This window comes from Belonocnema kinseyi, chromosome 7, assembly GCF_010883055.1.
Source record: "Belonocnema kinseyi isolate 2016_QV_RU_SX_M_011 chromosome 7, B_treatae_v1, whole genome shotgun sequence".
Taxonomy (NCBI): domain Eukaryota; kingdom Metazoa; phylum Arthropoda; class Insecta; order Hymenoptera; family Cynipidae; genus Belonocnema; species Belonocnema kinseyi.
In genome coordinates, this window is record NC_046663.1 from 125,587,575 (window position 1) to 125,604,989 (window position 17,415).

Below are 17,415 nucleotides of genomic sequence, written 5' to 3' on the forward strand. Positions count from 1 at the left end.
TGTAATATCATATAATTTACTAATAAATTTATGAAATATTAATTGAAATACATAAATATAATGAAATATAAACAAATGTACTTAAATATAGATAAATTATTTCAAAAATATTTCTAATTAAAAATGAAAAATGAAACAGATTAATTTTTAATGAAACAGTTGTGATTTCCAAACAAAACTATGCAAATTCCACCTAAACATATGCATTTTTCACCCAAAGAAATGATCTTTCAACAACGTAGTTGTATTTTCAACCGAACAGAATGACTTCATAACAAAATTACTAAATTTTAAACAAATTAATCAGATTAATTTCAATTTTCGAGTTGTTTCCTCAGTGTGTCCCACTGATATTTATTCTCTACTGAAAATAAACAGTCGTATACAATTTTTTCGGAACAACCTAGAAACAGAAAAATTTCATCACTGTTTTATTATTTTGTACATATTTAAAAGGTTCAGCATATAAAATTAATTTATATTGGTAAAAATGATGCAAAGGCGGGTGAAACAAAATAATTACGCTCCTGCAAAGACTTGCGAATTCCTGGGCGAATGAGTTATATAGGTGTCAAGTACCGCTGTGCGAAACAGGTTCCGATGTGTGCGCAACCAACTTAGAAGGAAGGTATGATCGAAGCCACGGCGTTGGGACCAGGCTGATAACCTAGGATCGAGGAGATCGACAGTCGACACCAAACATTAGCAGCGATCGCACGTTTGGTTCTCGACTCTCATACGAGTAATAATTTCGAAGCTCATCGGAATATTAAATCACCACAAATTTAGGTAAGGAGGACAGAGGAGAACTTAAGGGTGTTTTAAATTCATTAAAATAAAAAACCCGTGAAAATTAAACTTTTACTCCTTTCCCTTTACTCAACAATTCGCCTCCGCCTGAATAGACTGAGGCTACACTGGAGGGCTACCGATTCATCATTGCGCAACCCATTCTTATGGGAACACAAGGATGCCAGTGTGCAGGCCTTTGAATATCCTGGTAAAAAAGACGATTTCGTTCGAGTAAGACGGAAGAGAACTTCATTGCATTCTCAGTCAAAGTAGATTCAGAGTGCAATGGACCTTAATGAGTTTTGTCTCACGGAATCATGTGCTTAGGAATTAGCACAATTCCCAAAATAGTTCCATGACTTTTGTGAGGCAAAACGAGAAAGAGGAGTAAAAGGCAGATCTTTTGAAAATATTTTAAAGTAAAACAAATGAGAGGAAGCAAGCTCAAGCTTTGTTTTACAATAAGGGAAATAAAAATCTAGGCAAAATAGACAGGTTTCCACGCAAATAATGCACCCACTTTGCGTGGCATGAAGTTTATTTTATAAAACGTAATTTTACAAAACAAAGGGGAATCTCTGTCCTCTTTTAAAAATAGGGAGGAAAATGATGACTTACACACTTAGCTGTCGATAAAAAGAAATACTAAAGGGAAAAGATATGGCAATTTAGGCAATTTCGATTAATTTTCCACCTTTCAGTTCACAATTTTGACTCTCGCTTCTGTGGGCTCATCTCTCTTAAAAATAAAAATAACGATTTGCATTAAAAAAAAAGGATAAAATGGACAGATTTCAAATTAGAGTCACTATAGATTCAGAACTCAGGGATAATTACATAACAAAGGGGTTTCTGATTCAAAACTATTTTAAGGTTAAGGGACTAAAGGAGTGAATTACAATTCAATGTCAATTTTGAACCAGAAATTGTTGATCGAGTTTCTTTTGGGATTTTTGTAAATGATAAATTGATTCGTTTCAGGTTTGTCGTCCTAGCAGGATTGGAACCGACGTGTTTACTCGGTACCAATTTCCGGAGCAGGGTAAATTAAAATCGATACATTCAAAATTTATGATTAATTTCATCAGATGGAAATGACGAGACAAAAATATTAAAATATAAATCAAATTAAAGGGTAGAAGTGAGTTATATCTCTGAATTTTGGTATAACATTGGATTGTCAATTATGATTATTTTTAGTTACAATTCTATAATGATGAGTACATAAAAAGAAATTAAGAAAATAACGTTACAATATATTTATATTTTTATTATTTATGTATTGTAAAAAAAGTAAAAGCTGTTTATAAAATATAATTTGTCCTAAGTTGTACTTGTAGTAGAAGCATCACTTGGCTCCAAAAATCTTGGGGAAATCGCTGTGAATGTATCATTGGCAAAGGTTGACACTCACTAACGACATTTTATGAAACATATAATGACATTTAATTCTTTTGGTTCAGTCGAGTACTAGTGAAATAGATTGCTTCCTATGGATTAGGTTTATCGATCGCACAACTGGAAATAAGTGAGTGAGTGAGTGAGCGACAATCTTAGATCAAAATAACGCTGAAGAAAAGCATGGACGAGATGCTGTCAGAGCTTTTCCAAAGATTCTTGATTGAAATCACAAGAAATTTCGGATATTTCTAATTTCCCCTAATACTTTAAGTAAAAAGGTCATTATGCTCAGTTACTCTTTTCAGTAAACTTTGTTTTTTATTTCTTATATGGAAATTGATAAAAGTGATCGATTTCAGAGTATATGCTAAAGATTCTCAAGGCTCTGAGAAGCTCTGAGAAATTCTCCGCAGGCACTCAGGCAGATATATTTAATAGGATTCAAATTTAGAAACAGAGTTTTTTAAATTTCATAGCTAACAGCCTAAAACATAATAATTCGGAATCTACGGGTTTCGATGATTTCCGATATCTAATTTTTTTTTTAAATATTTAAAATTGGAATTAATACAACGTTTCTCGTAAGCGGAATGAGATACGCCAAAAAAGACAATATTTTTGAATTCAACTAGAAAATTATATATTAGTATATAAGTTTTAATTATAAATAAGCATAATGAGAAAATTCACCAATTAAAAAAAAGTTTTAGTAATTTGAAGAAAAATTTACAAAGGGAGAGTCGGGTTGGTGACGGCCAAGTACTTTAAATAACTCTGCCCGCCCGGTACGTGACGAATACAAAATGAACATTATATTACCGTCGCATCACTCTTAAAAGGACCCCTAAAAGGACCCAAACCTCTCTGATTATCTCTAAGACTAACTCATTCAAATACAATACAAAGAAAGAATTTTATCAGGATTTATTATAATGATTACAAATGAGAGTTGGGCAAATGGAATATTCGAAATCTGGAATATCTGGATGTGATAATATGCAGCAATAATGTACGTAATGTACGAAAGTCAAAAAGGCTTTCTTAGTTATGAAATTTCCCGGTTTTTAGGTTTGGAGGAAACTTCTTTGCAACGTGGTCCTTCTGATTCTTTCCTTTTTGCCGACAGAGCCCTGCATCACTGAATATCGGACCACATTACTACAGCGATGCTCTCGAGAAAAATTTTTTCTTACAATTTTTGCATGCAGAATAGAATTTTATTCGAAAAAAGCGGCCTGTATCCCGAGTCTTTATAAGCTTTAGATCATTTATACAAAAAATACGACAAAATGGCTTCACCGTATAGCTTGATTTCATTTTGTCTTATTTTTTGTATAAGTGATCTAAAGCATATAAAGACTCGGGGTAAAGGCCGCTTTTTTCTAAGAAAATTATATTTTTTATGTAAAAATTACAAGAAAAAATTCTCCTGGATAGCAACGTTGTAGTAAAGTGTTCTACTATTTAGCAAAGCAGGGAGCAGGTACGGTCATTTTGTAGCCCGTATTTTGCTTTGGGCGAAAATTAAAGATATCAATTATCTGTGTCACTCAATCCCCCCCCCCCTAATAACAGATTTATTCACATTTCACACAAATTTTTCATATTTGCACAACTCAGGGGCTGTCCGTAATAACCGGTTATAGAAGTCTAGTCTAGCGCTGCATTTTGTTAACTCTGCGAGAGCTTGTACAGAACGGTTTCCTTTCACAATTTAGTTTATACGTCAGCTATTCAATCATGATTCTTTACTTTACTTCAAAATTCATGTTTTTAGTTCTAAATTTTAACTGTTTTGTTAAAAAGGCATTGTTGTTATGAGCAAATGATTTTTTAAACAAAATTGACATATGTGCGCAGTTGAATCTCAGAATGCATTGCTCGGTAAAATTTGCAACTTGTGCTTTGTCTATGTCAATATTAGCTCTCTTGAAAGCAACACAAATATTCCGATCTCATGAATACTTCTCGCAATGAATTGTTGTTAGAAAATGGCTGTTTTAAACAGGAAATCGTCTATTCTCTTCATTTGATAATAAAACATCCAGCCAACTAATGTCATATTTTTTCCTGAAACTGTTGCGAAAGTTAGACCTAGTAACATTCATAATATTGCTTCTACTGCATGAACCCTTTTTTTATTGTTGATACCCATTTTATAAATATAGACTCTCAGTGACCAGAACTGTTAAAAAAAACAATATATAGCAGAAAATAACACTTTTCATTCTCCTTACATGTACTCGTATGGCGAGCCACTATTTTATTTACAGCCTTATAAACAATATGTTTGTTATAAATCTACTGAATTATTTACTTATTTATTTGTATGCTCTCCAACCTTCCTCTTCCCCTCTCCTTCTATACACACAAACGATGTTCACACTCTCTCTTCCTACCTCTATTCTTTTCACCATCACGCCCTCCAGCTTTTCTTCTCTCTCTTCCACTCTTTGATATCCCATCAGCTCCTTTTTAACCCCTGACACCATGCCTCCCATCCCCCTTCCCTTCTCATGTTCTTTCATAGATTTTTGCATTATCCACACATACCTCTTTGGCAACTTTCGTATCAAGCTCTTCCAATCCTTTTCATCTATCCACGTTCCACTCAGCATTACCACTTCCCACTTTACAATAGCCTCTTAGAACCCCCCGTTTATTTTTTTCTACCCTGACACATTCCAGAAAGTCATACTCACTCCTCTCTTTTTCTCATTTCCCCTCTTCTTTCTTGTGCTTAATTTTTCTTCTCTGGTGGAAAAACCCGCCTCGCCTCTCCTGATCTCATTACCTTTGTTTACCCTTCTTTCATGTATTGTTTCCGCTACTCTCAATTCTTCTCTCTCATCGACCCAGATCCACTGCACCCCATTCACCCACACCCTGTCTTTTCCTATTTGAACATTACCCCCGTTCCTCTTCTCTATCCATGCTTTCCGTTCGATCATCCACTTCCTCTTTCTCTCTCTCTCTCTCTCTCTCTCTCTCTCTCTCTCTCTCTCTCCATGTCAGGTCCTCTTCATTTCGTTCACTCCGTCTCCTTAATACCCTTTTCCTTTCCATAACTTCTCTCTTCTTCTCCTCGCTTTCCACTTTCACTGTGAGCACATCTGTTTTCCCTTCTGCCTTTCTCCCTAGCACCTTCACCCCCTCCACTCTCACCTGAGCCCCAATATCGTTTATCAACTTCTCTACTTCTTCCTTTCCCGAATCACTTTCTACTTTCATTTCTTTAATTACTATACTTCGCTTTCTTTTCTCTCTCTCTCTCTCTTCTCCTTCTAGTCTTACTTCTATTTAATTGAGTCATCTGCGCATTCTCTCATTTTCATCCTGCAGTTTCTTATCATCTCCCTTCACAACATCTCTTACTCCCACCTTTTCCTTTTTTCCACTCCCGCATTTTAGTTTCCTGAGAATGGATAAAGTGGATAGCGACATTGAATGCTTATTTATTTTTATTTTATTTATTTATTTTTGACCGAAAAATACTAATTTTCCAATGAAACAATTTAAGTTTCAACTGAAAATGATGAATTTTCAAGAAATTAGTTGAATTTCGTAGAAAAGAGATGAATTGTAAACAAATTTAACCAAGAAGTTGTATTTGCAATTAAGAACATAAATTTTGAACCGAAAAATACTAATTAGTATAAAAGAAATTATTTTTCAATTAAATATATGATCAGTTTTAAACAAAAAATACGAATTTTAAACAAAATGGATTATTTCAAAACCAAATTGTCGAATTCTTCAGAAAAGAAGATTAATTTCGGCCCAGAAAAGACGCGTTTTTAACTAAATATATAAACTGTCAATTATTACGATTATCATGTTGATTGCAAACGGTTTAACCGACAAAAAAGTGCAAGAGGCAAAAAAGTTTGATTTTTTCTCAGCGATGTTAAAAATGATTTTATAAACTTTGTTTGATAGTAAATAATTAAAGTGTAATAAAATCTTTTGCACAAAAACTGGCCAAGATTTTGAAAAGTGAACCAAGATATTCGTAATCAGGGGAATTTTTTTGTCCTTTCGATGAAAAGTTATCTCAAGGACATACATCCCTTGAGTTGTGCAAACATGCAAAATTTGTGCACAATGTGAATAAATCTGTTATTTTTCGAAGGAAATTGGGCGACACAGATAATTGATATCTTGCATGTTTGTACAATCTGCTTTTTTATACAGAGAGTTTGTATATTGTCATTTAATTTACAAGGTTCTACTGTTTGAGTAAGTTGCCGAAGAATGTAACCTTTGGAAATTCACATACAAGTTTGGGTAAGGTCCCCGCTTTCATACACGGTATGTTTGTCCCTATTTGAATCTGTTCCGGTGATAGTAGTACCAAGCACTTTTTTCTTTTCTCCCAAAGGAAAATACGAGCTCGAAAACTGCCTTGTCTGCTTCCTACGTCGCTGAATAGCAGAACACATTACTACAAAGATGCTATCGAGAAAAATTTTTCTTTTAATTTTTACATGAAAAATATAATTTTTTCGAAAAAAATGGCCTTTACCAACAGTCTTTATACCAATAGAAATCTCTGAATATATACTGAAGATCCTTAGACTCTGAGAAGCTCTGAGAAATTCTCCGCAAGCACTCAGGTAGAACTATTTAAAGGTCTACTAGGAACCTCGTTTAAATGGTCTAACGGCTTTAAAATGTCCATCCCGAAGTTGAAATGAAAATACGATCATAAATAACAAGCAGAGAGGCTAAAATTGAAATAAGAATTCGATCATAAATAACAACCAGAGAGGCTATCTCAATAGAGTAGCCGACACTCAAGGGTTTTTTGTTAAGCTTTCGTATTAAAATTTAGGAATAGATTCACGGTTTTTGATTATTTCAGATATCTTAATTTTTGTTTAAATGTTTAAAATATGAATTCATATAACGTATCTCGTAAGTCGAATGAGATACGCCAAAACAGAAACACTTTTTTGAATTCATCTCCAACATAGTATATTAGTAGATAAGTTATAGTTATAAATATGTATAATGAGAAAATTCATCAATTAAAAAAAAGTGTTAATAATTTGAAGAAAAATTTGAAACGGGTCGGGTTGGCGACAACTAACTACTGTAAATAACTCTGGCCGCCCGATAAGTGACGAATACAATTGAACCATTATATGATCGTCGCATAACTCTTAAAAGGACCTCTAAAAGGACCTCGAAAAGGACTCAAATCTTTCTGACTATCTCTGAGACTAAATCGGTAAAATCGAACGTGAAGATTGCCACAAACGGGCCAGGCTATTTCGCCTGAGAATACTCTGAGATTTCTATCGGTAGGGTACGATTTTGACGATTTTGACTGATATTATGAATGGCAAAAGATGGATTCAAGCCATACGGTGAAGCCATTTTGTCTTAAACACCAAACTCTCGCTTTCATTCACCCTGTACTCAGCCTTTCTAGAACTGCTGGCTCTCGCATTTTCTCAAGGGAGCACGGCGAGAGCGGTTGCGACGTTATATATAAAAATATATATTCCTATTGGGAACGAGTCAGGGGGCCCTCACGGTTTACGTTTCGGAGCCCCCCTCCCCCGAAATCAGTTCAAGGTTGTTTGAAGGCAACCCCCGGCACTGGACTAAAAGCGAGAGTTTGGTGTTTTTTGTTCAATTGATCTAAATCATATAAAGAGTTTTCTTTCTATTCTACAGTGAAGAATTGTGCAAATTTGAAGTTTTGCAATGAAAAATTGTGTAGTATTTATGGTTTAAATTCGAAATTAATTAATTTTGAATATGGAGAATTGAAAACTTGATTTGTTATCTTGAAACTCATGCAGATTGAAGAATTCTTATTTTTACATATGTATTTAAAATTTAAAAGTTTGCAATTTTAAGTTTTTGAACTTGTAGAACTCTTAATTGTATATCTCTTAGATTGAAGAGTTTATAAGTTTAAGAATTTACAGTTAACACTTTTAACATGACAATTTTTTGTTTGAAATAGATGCTTTTGGTGAGGTGCATTTTTGTACTGTTGCAGTTCTGGATTAATTAAATAATTTTCTATGCTTATGTAAAAATTATTTACTTACTGAATGCACGTTTTTTGAACAATATGACGTCATTTTCAATTGTTGTTTCGTTTTGAAGATCTGGACGGCGGTTCTTGAAATTTTCCACCAGAATGAATAATGATCAAGAACACTTATTCTGTGTGTTATATTTTGCAGATTCGCATATATTTTATTAAAGATATGACACGGATAGTAAATTGTTTTTAAATATCAATGTACCCAAACTTTCAATAAGCAGTTGGTTATTGTACTTGTGCATGCACTTGAACATTTTCATTAATAATAAAAATATTAGCCGATTTTCATGAATCTTTTTTTCACTTTCTTCTAATTACATTCCTTCATTAATTTAGCTGATTGCAATTTAATTAAGCCGTGCGTTCCTAGTTTAAGTTTTTGTAACCGGCCTTAAGCACATAACAATGAAAGGGTCATCCGTTTCAGCTCTATTTGGCAAAAGAGAATAATATTTATATGACGTATGCAAAATGTTAGACAAAAATATTCAAGTTCGGCCTGAAACTTGAATAACGTACACCCCATTCTGATTAAGGGCCGAACCAGTGAGTCTGACAGCGGTGATCGTTGACTGAAACTCGACGCAGACGCGATTGAAAATTTTTTGTCATGTCTTGCGAACCTGTTCAGATTTTTAAAGTTTTATGAGCTTGTATTAGAGATAAGACTTCAATGATTATGCGGTATACATTTTAGATTTTTGCTAGAACTTTCCTAACCTTTGCCACGACTTGAAGTCGTGGTACAAAATTCGACAAGTTCTTGCTTTTTTTTTTAACTTCTCACGCTGTATATTCTCTTCAAAAGATCAATAATATTACTATTAGGATATATATATATATATATATATATATATGCACATATATCAGGTCTATATAATTAATTAAAAAACCATTAAAACCGAGCAAATTCAAAGATATAATTTTGCCTTTGAGAATCAGATGATGCTCCAAAATCGAACGGTCTGGCGGATATTGGCCATAAGCTAAAGGTACATTCGTCGCTTCTAGTAGTTGTCCTAATAACAAATACTTGTGTGTGTGGATTTTGTTTGATAGTTAATTTACTACGAAATTTACTAACCCTTGCGTGTGATAATTTTTTTTTAGTGATTATTTAATGATGTATTTAAGAGAGAGTAGGTACATTTGAATTACTTTGATATTTTTAATTTTTAGTGCCAAAAGGGACCACTAATGTCACCATTGATTTACACCTCTCATTACTGTAGAATATAATGATCTTATTTATTTATTTTAAACAGGACATATCTTCTCCGCATATCTACAAAAAGAAAAATAATCTAACCATAAAATCTGTCCAAAACATACCATCACATTTTCTGGCAACTTTCGCCTCCTTATGCCAACGTGGTCCGTTTCTTCTAATTTCCATGTAGTTTTTCGCCTTTGCGTGGCACTAGGTTGGCCCCCCCCCCCCTCCCTAAATAAGCCTCGTGTTCTACGGAAAGCCCCTAATATAAGACAAAGTCCCACAAGCTTATAAATACTTATCAATAGAAAGCCATACATTATTCCTCGTGTCAATTTGACCTCTGGTGATCAGGAAAGGTTAAATATATAAAAACAGGGTTAGATTTCAGATTAGGGGTGTCACGGGTCAGCTCTGTTTTGGCTCGGAAAAAAATATTGTTTGGCAACAAACTATTAGAATCTTTCATTGAACGATAAATGAAGCGATTTGACGAGGCAAAAGTTTAAAATTATTATTACTTTTGTTACAGTGATGTCTCAAATATGGGCCTGTCACGATATATCGTAATGGTCATATTTAACGAGAAGTTGGAAATGGGAAGGGGATTGGACCAAAATTATTTTTTTTATTAGTTATAGGGGTGCTTTTCGCCCCAAAGTAACGTTGGAAAAAGGTACGGTTTTGACCAAATTATTTTTGTGACCTGTCAAAGGGTTGTGTCTGGTCGTTTCGATGTTTAAAAGCGCCTAAACGGTGAGTTAAATATGGTCGTTCCGATATCTTGACATAACCATGTTTAAGATATCGTAGTAACAAAATTAACAATAATTTTAAACTTCTGCCTGCTCAAGTCGCCTAATATTTATCGTTCAATCAAAGATTCTAATAGTTTGTTGCCGAAAAAAACTGTTTTTGCGTTCAAAAAACAGGTGACGCTCCTATTCTGCAATTGCACCCAAAACAGAATTTCATGATTTAGTTTTTTCGTTGATCATGATTAACAATTAAAATATGTTTAAAGGTTTATTCAACTTAATTGTAATCGGTTATTTTGACATCTAAACTAAGTTCCTTTATATTACTACTACTCATAAAAATGTATAATTTTTATTATTTTAAATTTCAAAGTAAGGAATTTCAATTAAATTCACTTTTTATTAATATTTTTAATAACTTTTTATAACAAATTCTTAATAAATTTACCTTTTAGCAACGGAAAGCATAACACAGTGAAGTTGATGTGCAGAATTTCTGATAATAAAGCCAAGAATCCAACGACCAAATTTTGACAACCACCATAAAGTTTTTCTATTGCAGTTCGAATAAAGATACAAATTTTCCTGATAAGAAAAGAAAAAACTTCTTTTTTTGGACCAAAAATAAAAAAGAGGAAAGAAAATGAGAAAGCAATCAACCAAATCTCCTTCCTGCTCTTTTTTATTTCTTTCGCCTTCTTTATTTTTATTATTATCAAATCAAAACAAAAATTATTTTTAAAAAATAATCAGCAACGTTTACCTTTACCGTATGTTTAGGGTGTGAGAACATCGTCGTTTCGTTGCTGTTCCTACCTGCTCAAATTTGTATTGCTTTAATGAGCGTGCTGTATAACTGCCGAAACGTTGATGATTATTTTTATAAATGGTTTTTTTGTTGTGATTTGATGATAATAAAAATAAAAAAGGACAAAGAAATGAAAAAGACAAGGAAAGAGATTTTGTTGGTTGCCTTCTCATTTTTCTTTCCCCTTTTTTCTTCATACATAAATGGCGAACAATTCTTTACCGGAAAAGAAAAAACTCCTTTTGAAAGAAAAATTGAAAAAGGAGAGACAACAATCGATATTGCGAGAGAAATAAATGCAACAATAACATTTATATAAGTAAGGTTAAATATGCGAGAATATTTTTACAATTAAAGTTTACCTCATAACATACCTATTTTGACAAACAAAATAAATATTAATAGATTTAATGCTTTCAGGATGATTCATTTGGATAAAAAGAGATATTTCGTGTTCCATCCGTGTAAAAAACTACAAATTTTGCCGACGTTTCTTGAACATTGTAGAAAACATTGCGGAAAGCCAAATCGGATTGGTATTATATCCATTGTCTCTATTGATGTTAACAGGGTGTTTTAAGATTTCGATTGTTTCTCTATATTTTCTTGGAAAGATATTGCGTGCTTTTGCAATGATTGTTGTTTTCTCAAATAAAATGTTACTTCCTATTTTTATATGGTGTTCAGCTAGTGCTGATTGCGTGAAATCTTGAAGCCTGACTTTACTCTCATTTTCCTTTATACGCAGCCTCACCGCTCTCCCGGTTTCTCCAATATATACTTTGCCACAAGAACAAGGGTTTTTATGTACTCTTGGATCACTGATGGGTGCCTTTTCGTCTTTAGGGTTATATTGTAGTTGTCCTATGTTCGCAGGTGGTTTAAATATGATTTGGACGTTGTGTTTGTTGGGCAAACCCAGACAACGTGATTGATGTCATCTGTGTCATCCCCGCAAAGACATGAAAAGGAGTTTGCAAAATTTTTTCTCGCTAGGCTGTCGGCCAATGAATAGTGGTTACTTCTAATGAGTGATAGGCTCACTATGTCCTGTCTTTTCAGATTAGATTGAAAAAACTATGGAATAGGAGTTTCAGAGAAGTAATTGGCGAAGTAATATAGTGCTACATTCCTTTTTCCACTTTCCTTCTTTAAATATAGGTTCGTAATTTAACAAGTAGAGAGGGGATTAGTTCGTGAAGATCTGTATGTGGGATTCTGTCGCTCATATTAGAATTATTTTTATGGGCTAATTTAGCCAGTTTGTCTGCAACCTCATTTCCAGAAATCCCTCTATGTGCGGGTATCCAGTAAATATGGATAACAATGTTTTGAGTTTTTGCTAAATGTAGAAGATTTTACTCTTATAGATGTAGAACGAATTTAATTTAAGGTAATTGAAATTTAGGCAAGCATAAAGGAGACACTGCGAGAGTTAGAGCAAATGATAGACGGAGACGACTGATCTTTTAAGATGATCTCAAGAGCTCCACAAATCGCAATCGCTTCTGTTGTAAAAATAGATACTGAATGCAATATTTTATGTTTATTAAAGATTTGAATAGAGGGGCATATGTTACTAATTCCAGTATTCTGATTTTCAGTTATTTTAGATCCATCCGTAAAAAAAGAAAGTTTTTTATGACGTATATCCATAAAGTTCCTGAATTCCATATTAGATGAGATACTTTTTTGTAGTTTTTCTCCCATTTCAAAATCAATATTAGGGTTTTCAACTTGTATGTAATAGTCTATAAGATAGTTTAGATGAGTGGATGAATTCATAATATTGCGTATGTATTTATTGAGGAAGATAAAAGCAATAAAAATAGGAAAACCTTCTCTTAAGTTGAGTAGATCTTTTTTCTGAGTGGCTTAATCGAGAGTATATAAAGAGTGGAATAAGGGATGATTTTTAATGGGAAATATTTTTAGGATGAATCTTCTATTGAGAAATTTCATTCTAGAGAATAAAGTGGGTTCTTTTAGGTCAACAAACATCACGGAAATGGGAGTAGAAATTCTGTAACCTAGGATTAATCTTAAAACTCTATTTTGGAGTTTGCGAATTTCGTCAAATATATTCACGTGACAGATTGATAAGTCTTGGTAGCCACATTCCATAGCACTTCTCATCAGGGAATGGCATAGAATTAATAGGGATCTAGGGCTAGAGCCGCACCAAGTTCCTCTAAAAAAATTTAATGATATTGATAACTTTCTTTAGTCTTTCAAGAAGGACTTTAAAGTGAGGGTCCCAAGTTAGGTAAATGTCAAAAATGATACCTAAGAATTTAGCCTCGAATACTGGATAGATATACTGGTTGTCAAGCGTAATTTGGATTTCATTAGGGAGTGATTTATCTTGGGTGAAGGCGACCAATTTAGATTTATAAATAGAAATGTTCAGTCCTTTAAATTTCAAAAACGTCTGGATAGTATTCAAGGTTTTTTGTAAGATTTGAATACATTCATTAAGGTGTTTAGAAGAGAAATATATGACAATGTCATCCGCATCTAGTAAAATTTTGCACAGTGGATGTAAGTGATTTTGTATATCCAGAGTATATATATTATAAAGAACTGGGCTTGAAACGCTTCCTTGAGGAAGGCCCCTTTTAAATTTATAAGGTCCGAAGTTATTTTTGTTTACTCTGAAGCATATATCTCTTTCTGAAGTCAAAAATTTTTTTAAACTTACAATATTTCCAGGGGACGCCCAATTTAACCAGGTCATCTAGTAGAATATTAAATATTACCCTATCGTGAGCTGCTTTAACGTCTAAAAATAAGGTTGCTGTATATAACTTATTGACAAAAGAGGTACGAATCTCTGCAGAGAAAGTTCCAAGACAGTCAGCAGTAGACCTATTCTTACGAAATCCGTATGGGAATGGTGGGAGAATGAAAGAGTTTTCTAACCACCATTTTAATCTATTAGTAACTATTCTCTCCATGAGTTTCAATAAACAAAAAGCTAAAGCAATAGGACGGAATTTATGGGAGTTAGGTTTTGTTATCAGAAAAACTAAGCATTTGTTCCACTGGTCGGGAAATAAACCTTCATCTAAGATTTGATTATAAATATCTAGTAAGTGATTCAGGATGTTATCTGGTAGATTTCGAATGATTCCGTAATTGATTTTATCCAATCCCGAGGAGGACTTGCAATTAGTGCTTGAAATGGCAAGGCGCAAATCTTGGAGATTCAAAGGTTCGTTTGGAAAATTTAAAAGGAGAAGTTTCAGTAGGCAGTGAATTTGAAAGAGGTGGAATAGGAGGTAAGTGTGTGGGAAGCAAAATAGATTCTCTAAACGTTTCTATAAATGTTTCCATTTTTTTGTTTTGTTTCTGTGTTAGTTGGAGAGTTCATGAAGGAGGGAATTTTTAGGAGCCTGTGTAGAAAACAGCGAATTTTATCCCATGCCTGAGACAGGGGAAGTAATGGGTTCACAAAACGATCTCCAACCTAAGATTTTTGATTTTTTAAAAGTTTTTAGAGATTTTCCCTCAAATTTTTGAAGATCTAAGTAGTTTTTAAACCACACCTGTCTAAATCTGCCTAGTTTTGCTCTTCTTAGACAAATTGAGACTTTTTGAGATTTTCCTGTAAATATCTCAGGAAACTGTTTTTAAATTGTATTTGTGAGAAAAGAATTCGTGATTATGAACAAGAGATACCAATATTTGTAGAAATAGAGAAGTGATCACTACTCGTAAAGCGTGTAGATGATCCATTATTTAAAATAAGAAGGTTGGAAGTTTGAATCGAACTATACAATTTATTTCTAGCCGGACAAGTTCTATCGCATCCCCAGAACTGATGATGCCAGTTGAAACACCACCCATGAATATAGATGCAAATTCATTCGAAAAGTAGTCAAAGAAGGAACATCAGTTAATAGCATTAACAAGAGCTCTAGGGTTTCTATAAATATTTACTATCAATATTTTACCCCAATTTGATGGTATGGGAATAGCAAGAATGTCTAGCTGATTTGGAATGTCCAGTATTTTAACTTCATATTTTAACTTTCTGTGGACCCCTTTTTATTATTTATTCCGCAACAGTTCCATTGCAGAATTCTTATTTTTTCCAAGATACCCATAGTGGACGAATATAGAAGTGGCTAAGGAATCGAGGCAGAGGAATTTGGATGCATGTTATTGAGCTGTGAGTAATTATATTGATTGAAAAACGCACCACTAAGGAGAAATAATAGAGGGGTAAAACATTGGAATAGTATCATGAGGTACGAAATCTTTATTTGATTTTGCATAGAAGGTGGTAGAGGGGATGAGGGAGAGGAAGGTTGAGAAAGATTGTGTGTAGTGTTTCATCAATGATTTTGAAGGCAGACACCATTTCCAAAAGGACTAGATGGAGGAGAGTAGAGATGAGAGAACGATTGAGAATTAGTATGGGTTTGAGGTTTCCTATGTGACGCAGAGCTAGGAAGAGGGGTTGAGGTTCTAGGATGGGAGGGTGGCCTGTTAACAGCTTGGCTGAATTTTAGTAAGTATTCTGAACCGAAAAGAATAGGGTCAGCATCCGTATAACACAAGGAGAGAAAGTTTGCACAGTTGAAGGGTGGAGAAGGGGGATCAGAAGTTTTTAGGTTAGATGCAGTGGCAGAGTCAATGTTCCGTAGTCCTTGGGGGGAGGGGGACCTTTTTCCTTTTTATATAGATAAGCCTCTTTCTTAACGCTTAAATAAAACTTAGCTGAGATTCCGCGTATTTATTTTTCCTCTAGGTATAATGGGCATTGCTTATCAACAGCCCAGTGTGGGCCTTTGCAATTTATACTAAGAGGAGAGTTTGGTCTATTAGGACAATCCTGTTTTTCATGTGGTTTTTCAACACAAAATAAGCAACTAGGATTTTTACATTTTTTTCTTAGAAAGACGAGATACTTCGAGAATTGGAATGGAAGCTATGGCATTAGTTTTAATCTCCCCCATTGAGAGATCTGTGGGAATACCTTTGATTACACCAATGCGGGAGACACGGTAATTCGGGATAAAAGCGTTTAATTTAGGACAGATTGAGTTAAGGTTATCAATAATGCGATTAGCTTCTTCGCCAGAATTACACATAATTGTGAATCGACTTTTCCCTTTCTTTTTAATGTCTTCCACCACGTTCTTAAAGGATTTATGAAGGATTTTCCCTACATTGGAAGGATAGGATCCATTGCTTTGTCATCACCGGTGTCTACTTCGGCGGAGAAAGAACCTTTGTTAGATCTGGAGTACCGGTTTTGGAGTCTGGGATTTCTAATAGGATTAGCAGTTTGATTCGATTCTGTGTATCTAGTCTTAAAGTTAATAGAGCTATTGTCATCAGGCTGCTTCCTTTTTCATCTGGAAACTATGCTTTGGAGAGGAACCCGATTTATGCAAGGGGCATTAGCCTCGCCTTCTCTATCATTTTGAGCCTGAGACTCGTCTTGATCACAGAAACTTCATTGCTTTCCATACTTTTCCAGTTATTAGTTAAACGATTTACCTCTTCCGAGAATTCCTTCTGCGTGGATAACTCATTCCTTAAGCTGTCAAGGCTCTTGTGAAGCATCTCACGATTCAAATTACCATCACCATCGATAGAACCGTCACTCACCGAATTTTCGCTGGGCCCCATGCTCCGAAAACTGCGCAGGCCACAGGGGCCGTCACACCAGCGAAACTCCACCTACACTTTGCGAGAAAAATACAGGCACTGGTGTTAAACAAACTAAACTCTAAATATAATAGACGTCCTTCCTTTAGAAATGGACCAGAAAAATGACTAAATGTTAGTAAGTCATACTCCAATTTTTATATTAAAGAGAGTTTTAAAGAACATGACTGGAAAAGACGGCCGCCATTTTCCTTTTCTAGGATGTAATCGATCGATGAAATCGAAAAAGTTGTTTAGTTCATCTCGTCCATCTCGCCAGATAACAAAAGTGTAATCAACGTAACGGAACAAAACTTCCGGTTTAAGCTTGGCTTGTTTGCAGATTTTAGTTTCTAGATGTGCCATAAAGATGTTGGCTATTACAGGTGAGATTGGGGATCCTATTGCTGCTCCTGAGGTTTGTTCGTAAAATTGGTTATTAAAAGAAAAGTAAGTATTATTGAAACAGTGTTCTATGAAAAGTATGAGCTCGGAAGGAAAGTTTGTAAGGAGAGAGCCTAAAGAGTGATACTATTTCAAAACTCACTATGATGTCTTGGGGTTGAATGTGAATCTGTTGTTTCTTTTTGATAAAGTCATATGTGTTTTGGACGTGAGTACGAGGGTAGTTCAATAAGTCCTTAGAATGAAGTATAAAAACAATTTTTTTTGGGTAAATTTTTTTTTATTTTTCAACATAATCTCCTTGGAGCTC

General features: G+C 34.2%; 1 protein-coding gene across 3 annotated transcripts in view; it reads left to right on the top strand.

The window, feature by feature from the left end:
• The window catches only part of LOC117175986, a 126,079-nt gene that overhangs the window by 71,616 nt on the left and 37,048 nt on the right, over positions 1-17,415 (top strand). The window contains exon 4 of one of the 3 annotated variants that reach the window (XM_033365892.1): positions 9,203-9,252. The exons of the other annotated variants lie outside the window; for them this stretch is intronic. Coding sequence (XP_033221783.1) covers positions 9,203-9,252 — 50 coding nt within the window. The remainder of the gene's footprint in view (positions 1-9,202; positions 9,253-17,415) is intronic. 3 annotated transcript variants of the gene reach the window in all.